Source organism: Jaculus jaculus, chromosome 17 (genome assembly GCF_020740685.1).
Source record: "Jaculus jaculus isolate mJacJac1 chromosome 17, mJacJac1.mat.Y.cur, whole genome shotgun sequence".
NCBI classification, from domain to species: Eukaryota; Metazoa; Chordata; class Mammalia; order Rodentia; family Dipodidae; genus Jaculus; species Jaculus jaculus.
Genome location: NC_059118.1, coordinates 64,221,470 through 64,236,440, shown reverse-complemented (window position 1 = coordinate 64,236,440; position 14,971 = coordinate 64,221,470). Strand labels below are relative to the sequence as shown.

At 42.7% G+C, this 14,971-nt stretch overlaps 1 protein-coding gene across 1 annotated transcript in view; it reads right to left on the bottom strand.

Moving 5' to 3' along the window:
* F13a1 (coagulation factor XIII A chain) overlaps positions 1 to 14,971 on the bottom strand; it is a 171,592-nt gene that overhangs the window by 99,944 nt on the left and 56,677 nt on the right. Inside the window, exon 4 of the mRNA XM_004666130.2 lies at positions 9,473 to 9,724. Coding sequence (XP_004666187.2) covers positions 9,473 to 9,724 — 252 coding nt within the window. The remainder of the gene's footprint in view (positions 1 to 9,472; positions 9,725 to 14,971) is intronic.

The window sequence follows — 14,971 nt, the reverse complement described above, 5'->3', positions numbered from 1 at the left end:
TAAAATAGATCAGGGTAGATTACTGGGATCTTTATAAAACTACTAAGACAAAGGGTCGGGGGATAAGGACGGATGAAACAAAGGTTGCCAAGTCCCTCCCACCTGTCACCTGGAAGCTTTGTAAACGGAGATTCACTGAGCGGCTTTTTTTCTACTTTTGAGCTTATGTTTGAACATTTTTTAATAATAAAAATAAGCCTAGGGGCTGGAGAGATTGCTCAGGACTTAAGGAGCTTGCTGCAAAGCCTAACAAGCTGAGTTTGACTCCCCAAAACCCATGCAAGCCAGATACACAAGGTGGTACATTGTTTGTAGCTTGTTTGCAGTGGTTGGAGCCCCTGATGTGCCTGTTCTCTTTCTTTGTCTCCCTCCTCTCTGCGCTTGAAAATAAATAAATACAAATTACTAAAAAAACTTCCAGTGGGTCTGAAAGAAAACTTGAGAGAATGAGAGCATGCAAAATGTTTCTAATTGGTGCGAAGCTTCAGGATCATAAAGATATAAATTGTCTCCACTTTAGTCAATGCAGTGAGCATGAGCTCATCAAAATGCCACCCAGAATTTCTTTTTGCATATTGACTCAAAAGTTTATCTTACAAGGGGATGTGATGGAGAGTAAAGTTTCAAAGGAGAAAGTGGGAGGAGGGAGTGAACTATCATGGGATATTGTTTACCATCATGGAAGTTGTCAATAAAAAAAAGTAAAAAGAAACCAAAAAATAAATAAATCAAGAAAAAAAGTTGGAAAAAATGCCCAAAGAGTAAAAGTTTTTAAAAAGAAGATGGCTGGTTTTCTCAGCTTGTTGTTGACTGGATTCTTGGGGTATGCAGGAATGACAGAATCAGGGGGTGGCACGGGCCGGCAGCTGAGCATGCGCCTTTGCTACTCTACTCTCTCCCTGAGAAACAATGGATGTAAGCCCGACATTTGGGGCACTGAGATAGGATGATTGTAGATTTGAGGCTGGCTTAGGCTACATATGAGAGCTTGTCTAACACACACACACACACACACACACACACACACACACACACACACAGAGAGAGAGAGAGAGAGAGAGAGAGAGAGAGAGAGAGAGAGAGAGAGAGACAACCCCTCCCCAAACTAACTCATTAAAAGAGAAATGAAAGCTTTTGTGAGAAAGGTACTACGTTATACCCATTTTATACACGAGGCAGGGGAAGTCAAGTGAGTTCCATATTGCTAGCGAAATGTGAAGCTGGGATTTAAATATTAACGGCCCCCATGTAGGCCATGGCCCTTACTGTCAAAGAACCAGGCCCGGGCGCAGCACTGAGCACCACGGTGTGAACGGCGGCACAAACGGGGCAGGAGGGCAGTCAGTGCCCGTCGCAAGAATGAGAGGGTGCTGGGGGAGTAGCTTTGAGGGAGGGACAAGTCCCAGAGATCGAAGGGCTTGCCACTGGGCTGTGGGCTCTTACTGATAAGAAGAAATTCAGGAGCCATGAATAGGAAGAGTTCCATGGCCCTCACTAGGCCACCCTTTTCCTTCTAGAAGCTGAGTCAAGTCTCATCTCAAATCAGGCAGGCATAATCATGAATCCTCAACAAGCAAGGCAGTCAGAGGGGAAGCCCCAATTTTAAGTTTAAATTTATTTATGATTTTCGAAGATCATGGGTGGAAGGCTGTGGCTTTATTTCCCCGGCTGCTGTTCAGATCTGCCACTTCAAAATACAGTTGTCCAGAAATACTTTAAAAAATTCCCATCACTATAGAAATTCCAAAATTCCCCATCCAGGTTCAAAAGACTAATAAAAATAGGAAAATTTAATCATATTTGCCTTTGGAGATTTTGATTGTTGACTATTTGTTATTGTTTGTATTTGTTTTAGTATTTGGGACTGATTTTAAAGAAGTAGTGGGGTTTTATGAGTTCCAAGGGAAAGCTGTTTCCCCTTAATCAAAATGGAGGAGTCTACTCCAAGACAAAACAGTAACTCCCTACTCCAGGAGCCCAGACACTGGGACTGTGTGATGGTGTCTGTGTGTGTGATGGTGTGTATGTAAGGGTGTGATGGTGTGTGTGAGATGGTGTGTGTGTGTGATGGTGTATGTGTGTGTAAATGTGGGGTCTGGTACCTTTCCTTGAAGTATGTAGAAAGGGGAAATGAGGATTAAGTGGCTCATAGAATGGGAGAGGTATCTCAGGGTTCTAAGTAACCTCTGGCAAGCAACCATCATTTCAACTAAACTGAAGAGGAAAACAGACTACCCAGGGTGTCACTGGCAGTTTTGACACAACATCTCGATGTGTGCTCTTAAAGCAGCTCTGTCACTAGAAAAGATTTCAAAATGCTTTGCAAATACGCCCCCCCCCCCGTTTCCAGAATGACTAGCAATGCACACGAGGCAAGTGGTAATGAGTGATGACCTCATTTATTTTGCTGTTCCTTTGGTGAGGATACTGGGGTAGTTAAAAAAAAAATTGTAGGTTGCAAAAATTTGAAGACTTACAAGGTTGACTTCAGATACCCTTGGAAATTACCATAGGCTTCTGTGCAGAGTAAGAATTTATAACAAACACGGAAAGATGAATGTCGAGCCTATCGGTTTTAGTATCTGTACAGCCTCCTTAGGGGAGGCAGGGCCATTCATCACTTCATGAGCTGAAAAACCCCTGGTATTTACATTCTATTTTAAAGTTAAAGTGAGTTCTATGTCCAATGCTGTGAGGCACAAGTTTAGCAAGGCAAGAGCTCTGGAATCCGAGAAATCTTGGTGTCAGAAAAGCCATGGCACAGGGCACGTCCCAGAAATGGACAGCTGCCATCAGGGTTTGGTCTTGCTTCTGATTCTTCAAGAAGATTTATGGTCTGGGTCTTTCAAGAAGATAAAGCTTGTCACCTTTGTCGAAGATGGAGGAATTCAGAGCAAGGGGGAGAGTGTCACATGGCCTGCCTCCCTTTCATAGAATAGTTGAGCATCTCCAAGGCGAGATGTGTGTTGGAAACACGCAGTCACTCCTGGAGGGAGCGGCATCATCTGCAGAGCAGTGTGACTCCAGACCGGGGTCAGCATGATGTGTTTCCATCTCCAGGTGAATCAGAACAGCCGGGGACCCATGTTGGGCTGTGTGTGCTGAGGACATCCTGTCTGAGGGCTGTGAAACACTGGATCATATTCAGGAATGGAATTTCCAGAATCTGTGTCTTTTATACTGGAAGGTTCCAAAGCAACTTCCTTCTTCCCATAGCCGGGGCCCTTCCGTTGTGCCTACCGAGTGCAGCGGGCATGATTCCAGGAAGCACAGGCAAGCAGCTGTGCAGTGGTTGGCACATGAGTGTCCCGTGTGAGCACCCGCGTGTGCCACAGCTCGGGAAGCTTACCGTCTGTGCGCTAATTGGCAGGCTTTGCCGGTTAAGGACTTCTTGGTTTAGACGTCTTCAGAAGATGAGTGATGATTTGTGAAGCAATTCTCTGGGGAAAATGTCAGGGCGTCTTTACTCAGTGTGTGCTCGCTAAGGGAGCCTGCGTCTCTGCTGGGGGGCTTTCATTCCCTGTCTTCCTCCTGGAGAAAAATTTCCCTTTGATCTCATAGCTATCAACCTGGTTCTACTTTTGCTAATTTATTTAGTGTTTTGATTTTTTAAACAATATTTATTTTATTTTATTTATTTGATAAAGAGAGAAAGAAGAGGAAGAGAGAGAGACAGAGAGAGAGAGAGAGAATGGGCACACCAGGGCCTCAGCCACTGAAAATGAACTCCAGATGCATGCTCCACCTTGTGCTCCTGACTTACGTAGGTCCTGTGGAATCAGACCTGGGTCCTTTGGCTTTGCCGGTAAGCACCTTAAGTGCTAAGCCATCTCTCCATCCCTTGTTTATTTGGTTTTAAGGGCAGGACTTTCCACCAGTGATGCAGCATTGCAGAAGCATCCCTGTGGACCATTTAGTGCTTCTCTTGTTACACGAGGCCAGATACAAATGTCTTCAATGTCAAAAATAAAATAGTTTGCTCTGATTGAGTCTAGATCTCCAAGTTTTCGCTCCAATTTGTTTCTTTATTTTCTGTTTGACCTTAAGGAATTTATATAACATCATGGGGTCTGATTTCTTTCTTGAAATACCAGCTAATAATTCAGTCTCAATGTTGTGGCTATCAGCTCAGTTTGTAAATGTTCCCTGAGCTCCAGCTTTGAGCCAGGATGAAGGAATAAGGGTCACCTGACCTTCCCTCCTCTTTTCTCACCTCCCCTCTTCTCCTTCCTCATCTCCTCCTTTCCCCTCTTCCCTCTCTTGCATGTGTCCTCTCTCTCGACCTGGTGTCGCTATGTAACTCAGAATAGCCTTGAACTGGCGATTCTCGTTTCAGCTTCCTTCATGCTGGAGCTGCGTGAATGGGTCACCACACCCAACCAAGGATCATGGTTTCTCACCCATACAAGCTAGGGAGCTACAGCCTGTGACCACACTCTGAAGACTGTAACGTTTCCTTATAAAAGGAATTGTAAGTCACATGAACTGGTAGGTGAACATGATGCTCTATTAACACCTGCTACTAGCCTTGCTTCTTTTAGAAAATCTCATAAACAGCTTTGGATGTTTTTGCTGAGATCATAGCCATTAGAGTGAACAAAGTGTTTTCACGAGCTGCCCCTTCTGATGACAGTGCATGCTGAATGATGACCACTGCATTATTAGAGGATGAATGAGACTCTAAGTGACTTAAGCATTGGAAAGAGTAGTTAAGAGCACTTCCTTCTCCCCAAAGGGTACTTTCTGAGACCCCTAGTGGAGCCAGACCCATGTTCACATGACAGTTTTCTTCAGTGCCCTGCAGTCTGGCCACACAGTGCCAGCCTTGCCCTGCCCTGTGCCTGACGCTCTACTGCTGCCTGGCTCTTGAGTTAATAGTTAATCTGCTAAGTGTGACCCTTCCGAGGAAGGCAGGGCAAGGAACTCATTCGTGGCCAAGGCAGCATGGAATTGGATGATGGACGGTTTCTTTACACTATTTGGAAAACCATGAAGCTCAACATATGTCAGTTTCAGCCAGGCGTGGTGGCGCAGGCCTTGAATCCCAGCACTGGAGGGGCAGAGGTAGGAGAATCACCATCCGTTAGAGGCCACCCCGAGACTACACAGTGAATTTCTAGTCAGTCTGGGCTAGAATGAGACCCTACATTGAAAAATAAAAACAAAACAAAACAACAACAACAACAAAAAAGTCAGTTTCTGGCTGGAATCTTCCTTTAAATATTTTTGAAAACTTAGACCTCAAGTAACTGAAGTCACAGTATTTGAAACTACAGGTAAGAAAAGACTATTTTAATGTTATTAAACAGAAGCTTTGAATAGCGAAAGATTAATTTTTTCCATAAGCAGTTTTTAAACATTATATAGTTTTATTCAACCAACCATTTGGTTGCCATTCCTCACAGCACTGTTCTAGGAACAGGAGAAGATCAAAAATAGTCACTGACTGTCCTTGGCTAAGCACCACCTGGGCCACTGGCATCTATTTTGTTTGCTTGGAACCCCCTGACTTATCTTAGAATCCCCTTTTTTTAAACAATTGTAATTAGATTTTATTAGTAGCTCACTTGTAAAACCCTTGTTAGCAGCTCTGTGAGGGAAAATATTGGGTCTTTTCACTGTAATATTCCCACTGCTGAATTAAACATTGACTCTTAATATTTGTGAATAAGTAATATTGTTGCACTGTGCGTGGGTAATTGTGTTGTCATGGCCATGGGCAGGACATACCTTCAATGTCTGTGGATTGATGGATGAATGTCTCTAGCCTGAGGTATAAATTCTGGTCTAGGCTCAAAGGCCTTCCAGAACAGGGGATATTTATCATTGCTCCTCAGAGAATACCAGTCCTGGAAATTACTCCATTCTGTATTGAAGGGTCCTAACGACCACGTGTAATTACAAAGCAAATAGTCTAGGAGCACATTTAATAATAAAATGTAAGCTGGTCATATTTATTAATCTTTTTCAAAACATCCAATAAATTGTAAGCATTGATTTCTTTACATGAAATTAAATTGGTTTCTTTGTTTAAAAGGAAATGGAAAAAATTCCATGGAATAAAAAAGTTAGAGCTATTAGAGTCTAACTTGGTATTTGATATTAATGGAAAAATGTACACATATATTCTTCACTGATATACTTCCTTGAACATGCCATTTTTTTTTGATTCTTTACAAGATGGTAAAGTCTGAGATTACATTTATCACATATTTGTGATGACAGTGTACAATGGAACCTCAAAAGTTTTTATTGGAATTATTAAGTAGATAATTATTAAATAAACACAAACATTTATGAAACGTTAAATATGTAACAGGATGTGTCTATGAAACGTTAAATAGTCACCAGGCTGTGTGGAGTCACTGTGTGGAGTATTAGGTGTGATGATTTGAATTAGGTGTTCCCTGTAAACTCACGTGTTCTGAATGCTTGGTCCACAGGTGGCAATTTGAGAACTGGAGCCTTGCTGGGGGAAGTATGGTGTTGGGGGTGAGGTTGTGGGTATGACAGCCAGCTCCTCCCTGCCAACACGCAGCTCACTCTCTTGCTGTGGTGTTCCACCTGCTGTGGCAGAGGTGATGTACAGCCATCCTGGCCATCTTGGATCACTGCCTGTGGACTGTAAGTCTAAATAAAGTCCTTACCCCCACGGGCAGGTATTTTGTGCCAGCAATGTAAAGGTGACTGCAACACGAGGTGTGTGAGGTTTAGTGAGGCAAGAGAAGGTCAGTGGAGGGGCAGCATGCCAAGAGCAGGAGGACCTCAAGAAAATGCCAATACCAAAATGCTAATACCTAGCTAAAAAGACACAAATACTGAGACCCACCCAAAATAAGCACTGAATACTTCCCCAGACTTCAGAGATCTAAATCTTCCAGAACTCACTAACTGGAAGTAACGCCACACCACCAGACTGAAACACAGGACATTTAAAGAGTAAAACACAAGCCAGGCGTGGTGGCGCATGCCTTTAATCCCAGCACTTGGGAGGCAGAGATAGGAGGATCGCCATGAGTTCAAGGCCACCCTGAGACAACATAGTGAATTCCAGGTCATCCTGAGCCAGAGTGAGAGCCTACCTCAACCCCCCTCCAAAACAAGAGGGGAACACATTCAGTAATTTAGAGGTCCTCATTGGTAAGACAAAGAAAAAAAAAATCACCTTCAATGCTCAACTCACCACTGCTGGCTTTCTGGGAATGTCCCCGATACCCAAGAGAAAGGCTCTTGCATAGCCTGAAGTTCTGTTAACACTGCTAACTTACAAACCTGGGCAATCATTCTCCCTGCGTTCACCCTGCCCTCTCTGGGACAGTGCTGCCATTGATCCCCATTAATTGGTGATTAAGGAGGATAAATTGCCTATGAATGCAAAGCAGGCTAGTCCACCCTCAGGAGCATAGCTAAATGGTTTTTCCTCAATAACCGTGATGTGTGATGGTGTCACTTTCCACCCAGTGTCTGTCCATTCCACCTTGGCTGTCACCACTGCATGTGGTATGTAGTTTTTCCAGCGTCTTGCTCAACCTGACTCTCTTGACAGCTTCTGAACATGGTTCCCCTAGTTTTCTTCAGCCTCTCTACTTGGGCCAGGGTCCCACCCTTCTTCTGACCCGGTTCCAGTTGCTCATCTCTTGTTAGGCAGCAGCCTGTGCAAGCGCACAAGAGCTGACCACTGAGTGGCTGGGCGTTTGGTTGTGTGAGGGGATGCATCATAAGGTGGAGTGTGATGGAGAGTTCTATGTGGATTACTCTGGAAAGCCACACAAAAAGTGACATGACCTGACCCCTCTCTCTGGTTTTACACTCACCTGCTGGGAGGTCCCAGTGTGCAGTGAGACTTATGAGATATTTTCTTAAAAGCCAGAAACAGACTATTTCTAGAGGAAATGGTCTTCAGAGTAAATAAAGCTCAATGACTCCCTCTCTGTGAAAGAAGAAAGAACTTGCTCTTGGAAGAGCATTACACAGAAGGGTTTGGAGAACAAAGAAGATTAAGTATGGGGCAGAGGCAAAGTAGTCAGGTGGAGAGAGACTGAGGCTAGGTTCAGGGAGTAGCTAATGAAATTTTATGAGTAAATGATACTTTCTTTGGTTTATCAGTATGGTTTTGTGATTGTGACTCAAACCAGTAGTTCTCTAAGTGTGGTTCAGCCAGTCACACTGGCACACCTAGGAACTGGTGAGACATGCAAAATTTTAAACACAACTCCAGAGCTAGTCAGTCAGATGATGGAGTTCAGAAGTAGGTCCCAGGAGTCCCTTCAGGTGCATAACTGTCAGAACCTCTGACAAGTCCCTCCTAAGGCCTTGAAGTCATATGTGCTTTCTGTGATTAATTTTGGTGGTGTTGATGTGTTGAAACTGAAGGATTGAGTTCCTCTCAGGGGTCAACAAGGAGGTAACAGGATTCCTGGAAGCAGAGATAGGCAGGAGGGCAAAAATATACCAGTAACTGGTTGAGATGTTCAGGCCTCCACAAGCCAAAGAATTAGGGGGCTGTGGCCATTTTCCTATGTTTCAGAAAGCCAAGGCGCCTGCCAATCATGCTTCTGCAGAAAGCCAGCCCTCCTGTCTCCTAGACTAGCTCAGGTCTCCTCCACTGAGCCCCTGTGACACCCTCTTCACCATTTGTTCTGAACATGTGGCTGTTTTCCACTGACAGAGTCCTGGAAAGCACCATGTCCTTCCTCCTTCCAGCCAATCGTGAAAATCTTGACCATCTTCTGTCACTCTGCCCTCTTCTTAGGGAAGGCCACCTTCGCAACTCTAAGATTGCACCACTCAGTTGTCCACATGTGACATCAAGTTCCCCTTAACTCTCCCATCTTCTCTTCCACTCATCTCCAATCCCTCTTCACGTGCTGTGTAAGTCCAAACTCAAGATTCTACGCATCTCCTTCTCATCTCCATGGCCATCATTTTAGTTAAGTCTGCTATCTATCTCTGGAACCATGGGTGGTTTTAGCTCCACCTTCCTTCAAATTTCCTCTGCACAGAGCTTCAAAAGGAGGTGCCTCTACTGTAACACAGGAGCTGGGGCAGGGACACATTGTCTTTAAGCAACGTTTTACAACAGAGGTAGCTGGAGGCCACTCACCATGCATCCAGGTGAAGATCAAGAAAGCAGTGAGATAGTTAAGTTTATTAGATGATCTATAACCTGGATGGTTCACCTATAAAATCAGTATTTCAGACCACATGACTAACCATGTCCCTTTTCAAGAGGAATGTTCACATGGGCTTTACACATTTCCACTCATTTTACACACATAACACAATCCATAAAAGCTGTAAACAAAGTATGTGTAACATATCGTTTCTTGAATATTAGTTATTTAGCCACGGCAGTGTGAAAAGTAAGGAACGCACTCCCTAGAATCATCCTATCCCTCCTCAAATGAGATGCTTTGGAGCGACGTGAATTTTTTTTTTTTTAAGTGGGAAGAATGAAATGCTTGTCTCTTACCTTCACACCAAGGATTGAAGAGAATGTACGTGTCTGTCTCTGGATTTCTGCGGGTCCGGAGGATGCCATAGGGGGTCCAGACAGCAACATACATGCGAAATTTCCCCACAATGCATTCAGGGGAAGACTGGATAGACAGGCGGACAGACCTGTCCTCATTCATGATAACCTTGGCCCCCCACTTTCCACTTTGCAGCTCTGATACTACAGGAACTGGGATGTAGGTCCCCTTGTTCTCCTGCGGGTAGCGGCCTGCGGGAGAAAGAAGAAATAGGACTGAGCTTTTCACAGACTGGTTTTTTGTTGTTGTTGTTAATCACTCTGTTGTCTTGTAGTTGAAGGCGGAAAATACTCCACTAGGCTTAATTTTTTTAAAGTAGTAGGTGTGAATTTTATTATTGCTGCCAACAAGCATGCTAACAGTTGACATTTCTAATTTCCTCAAGCCTCAGATTTTTTAGTACTATATAAAATAAAAAAGATAAGTCTTAGGTTTTGGTGGTTAGTACCTTAGCCCATTTTCTATTGCTTATAACACATTAGCACACACTAGGTAATGTATAAAGAAAAGAGGTTTATTTTGGCTCATAGTTCTTGAGGGGCCACCTCTGACTGTGTTGTGGACTACTAACATAGCTCAGGGCTTCACATAATAAGAGACAAAGAGTGCACGTCTTGGTCTCTTTCTCTTTTCTTATGATGTCACCAGTATTCAGTCTTGGGGTTCCTACCTGATGGTGCTATATTATCATGATTATACCCAAAGGCCACACTCTTGACAGTTAGATATTATTCATAATGGAGATTAAATTTTAACATGGATTTGAGACAAACTGTATTAATATCCTAGTACTGGAAGACAGTGAATTCAAACAAGATGTAGAAACTCCAATTTGAGTGCATGAGACAACAGTGCTCACAGGGTGCCTGGGGGCTATCACTGTCTGAAATCCTACTATCAAAGTTATATGATCTTCTCTTTCTCTCTTTATCTCTCTGCACACTAATAAAAATATACATTTTAAAAAATAAAGGGGCAAGTTAGATGGCTCAGCAATTAAAAGCACTTGCTTGCAAAGCCTGCCAACCTGGGTTTGATACCCCAATACCTACATAAAGCCAAATGCTGAAAGTGGAGCACCTATCTTGAGTTCATTTGTAGCAGCAAGAGGCCCTGGCATGCCCATTTCCCTATCTCTCTCACTTCACAAATAAATGAATAAAAATATGACCAGCACCCAACAGAGTAATACAATAAAATTCATGATCAACAAATACAACAAAAGAATATTAAGTAGGTGTCCATCAAGCTATGATGACTTCCCTGCTCTGGGGCCCCAGTCCCTCTGCTGCTGGTGTGGAGTGGCCTGGATCCTGAGTGCATGCTGCGAAAGCTGGCCTGTTGCTCCAGCTTCCTGACTGACAGGCTTCTGGGTTTCCAGCTCCCTGTTTCCCTGTACCAGAGGGTGCATGTATGGAAAGGTGCCGAGGCCCAAGGAGATAAACCACCCCTCACACATCAGCCAAGGCCCAGATGAAACCACAGAAGAATTGGGGAGATGAGCAAGAGTGCTGCTTCCATGGTGAGCCTGACAATCAGCGCCAGGGCGAAGGAGACAGACGCTGAGGACACTCAACACCCACCAAAGCAGAGATCCAGAGGCATCTAAGAGCTCATCACTGAAGTAGACTTAAAACACACCCACCACGGCTCAGGGGATTTTGCAAAATAGAAGGTAGAAAGATTGTAAGAGCCACAGGTTGGGATGGTGTACTCAGGGGGCAATGACTGACTGCTGTTCTCACCACACACAGCCCACAACCCCACTGGGAATACCAGCAACCCCACTAAGGAGCGCCTCCAGCAGAGTGGGGACAGGGAGGAGGGAAGTAATGGTACCAATGCATGATGTGTCCATACTAAGTATGTTCTTAATAAAAAATAAATACAAAAAATAAAATAGAAAGGAAAGGAGTGTTGGGTGATGAAGGAGAAAGGGAACAGAAGAAGTTATTGGAAGGAGATTATGATCAAATTACATTACCTTCATGTATGAAAATTATCAATAAAAGGAAATTAAAATAAGTTTTTAGAAGCTACGATAAGTTTTAATAAAAATTAAAATCTAAACAGTTTTAAAATACAAACTCGGTAGATGGTAGTAACATTGGCACACAGCGTTGCTTTTTAGGATCATAAGCAAATATGTCTATTCTGAATATAAGTTGCTGTGATATTATCTTTAATGGTATTATGCTTGCAGGTTGTCCATATGCAACCATTTTTAGATTCAGTCTAAGTAAGTGTTTCCTACTAGTTCCCTTAATGCCTTAAACTTACATCACAGGCAATGGCTCAGAGTTTAGGCTCCCTAGCAAGCAACCTCTGTTTGGATCTTGGCTCTGCTACCTTTTAGCCTCGCATCCCCTGGCCTTTACAAATTCTTATTCCCTTCTCTTTATCTGTAAGTAAGGATAATGAATACTATCTAATTTTTTAGCCTTGAGATTGAGTGTCCCTAAGTTGACCACTAAGGCCTCAAACTTGCAGTTCTCCTGCCTTGGTCTCCTGAGTACTTGAGGTTATATGCCTGCTCCATCAACTACAGCTCCATGTAAAATCCTTGCACATAATTTCTCAAGCATATCTGAGATATCTGAGAACTTATAGCTATTATTTTAATTATTTTAATTGATGAGGAAACGAGATCATTCCACCCCATTTCTAGACTCATCATAGTTTTTGTATAAACTAGCTTGAGGTATATGTTATCTTTTTCTTACTGGCTCCATTTTGGGTGAACTTTTCATCACATGGTCTTAAACCTCAAAACCAAATTCCATTTAATATTTTTCTGAGATAGATACAGAAAGGCAATTGCAGAGAATTCTGGAACTATTTTAACTTACAGTTTCATTTATAGTATAATTTTCAGGAAAGATCAAATTCCTAGCTGTTGAAACTGAGCCAATCTTCCATTAACAAACTTCTCTCAAATGGAATAGATTAAATCTTGATATGAAGAAAGATGTGAATCAGATGGGTTTGAAAGTTATTTGGGTTGTTAACAGAAGAACCTTCAGGAGCAAAATTTATTCACTTCCACTGTTTTACATAAAACATAGAATATTCCACAAACAAACAAATATACAAAGCCACATCTTAGCTTCTGTCATTATGTGGTCTTTAAAAAGTCCTTTAATGGGCATATATTCAGAGGGAGAACACTCAAAGAAAGCAATTTTCAAAGTCATTGCTGTGTAATTCTCAACGATTGCTTCATCCTAATGAAAACAGCTATTTACAAAATGCAAACCAGGGGCAGAGATTAGAACCCTGGTGCTTTGCTGTGTGTTAGTAACGTCATTCAGTTAATCACAGTGCAGAACGAGTGTGGCATGTACTCATCACAATTCCAGTGGAGATGTACACGTGTCCTCTGCCAAGAGGACACCATGTGAGCATTTCAAATTCGGTCTAAACAGTGCTCTTGGGAACTCACCAGATCAGCCTCCAAGGAACCCCTATCAATACATCTTCAAGACCATGCTTATTTCAAGCCACACCCCTTTCCTCAGCAGCCTTCCTTTGCACATGCTCAGACTCTGGGAGGAGGTTGCTCTTTCCCCAGTGGCCTTGTTGCTCTCTAAAACCCAATCACTCTGGGGGTGTAGACATTAAAGGCAATCTTGTCAGATGGATACAAATGGTAACTCGGTTACGAGGGTACTTTCATCAGCTGAGGCCATCAGATACCAATTTGGATTTAAAGTGCATGGTATTAAGAAAAAGATACAAGTTTAATAAAAGTAAACTTTAAAGGATAAAAATATATATGATGAGAAATTTTACTTTAAAAATAAAGCATGCAAAGTCATTTAAAATGAATTACATGAACTTACCCCTTTGGAATTAGCAAACAGTAATTCGATCTTAAATGCTATGGGTGAAAGCCTCAGTTTGTGCCAGGGTTCACTTTTGTTAAAAATATTGAAAAAAACTATGACATTTATGAATTTCCAGCCCAAGCTGTGTTTTCTTTGCCTGAAATGTGTGAAGTTTTGGATTTCTGAATTTTTACATTATTAAAATATACATGACAATAAATTTTACTGGTGGGACCCAAGTCTAAGCACAAAATTCATCTATGTGTCATACTGATCTTAAACACATAACCCTAAAATTCATCTTCTACACTTATCTTAAATAATGTTGTGCATGAAACAAAGTCTCCTGTGTGGAATGTTCCACTTTTCATGTGGGGTCAGAGCATTTGAGATTTTGGATTTTCAGTTCAGAATGGTTCAGTTGTGTTATGCTTCAAAGACTCATGGTGAGTTTGACCTCTAGGTTTGTGCTCTAAAAAGTACTTTGACTTTGACTTTGCGCCCACAGCCTAACCTAAAGACTAGCTTGTTGGAACATTGATTTTTTAGAGATAAGGACCTTGCTATGTAGTCTGAGCTGCTCTCAAACTCACTTCCACCTGCTTCAGCCTTCCAAGCGCGGACAGTCAAGTGCGTTTCTCATGCTTGGAATGGGCATTTGACACTTGTGTGCTAATATTTCTTATTCTGTGCTAGGCATTATTCTAAATGTGAAGGATCCAACAGTGCACAAAACAGCCACTCACCCTGTGCTAACAAAGCTCGCAGTCCTAGAAAAGAAGCCAGCGCCCGTGTGATCGTGTGTTCTGCCACCGCTTCCTTATGATGGAAGCAATTATCGTCATCCTAATTCATAAATCAGGAAAATCAGCCAGTGTGCCTAGGATGATGCAAATGGATCAGTCACAGAGCTCACACTTGAGCCCAGCAACTTGGCTGAGGAGTCTGGAGGTTGGACCTTGAAATTCCACTACAGTGGTTTGTGATGAAAGTTCTTTGGAGTTGGTGAGAACTCTCGGGTTCTGGCTGCATGAGAAGCCACTGGTGCAGCTTGGGGCAATCATTTAAATCCCTGAGCCTCCACTTCCTTGGCCCATGTCCCTTCTGGAAAGGGACAAAAAAACAATCTTATGCCATAATGAATGCCTTATGCCTGGCACACAGTATGGCTTGTTTTGGAGGCATGAATTATATGTGTTTTAAGCAGCACAGGTCCTGGAAAGTAAAGACAGAAAGACATTCCCTTTGCTTCCGAACCTGAAAGCAGGTGAGTACTCAGGGAAGGCTGGTCATGAGTGCGGAGGGAAGCATGTCAGTAAAGGGGAGGAATTCGGCTCTGCTGTGTGGTGCGTAACATTCAGGAAATTCCCATTTTCTGTTCTCTGAAACTGCATCTATACTGTGAATGAAGGATGATAGTGGGAAGTGCTTACTGGAGGGAAATTCGTGTTAGTTCCCACACCCCACACTTCCTGACTCTAACCTGTATATGGTTAATCCATTGTCACCAGACCTGCTCAGCCCAAATGTACATTCAAGATTAGTTTATCCCAGACTTGAAACTCTTGACTAATTTTTCTGTTGGGATACTTATACCAGATCAAAAAAGGA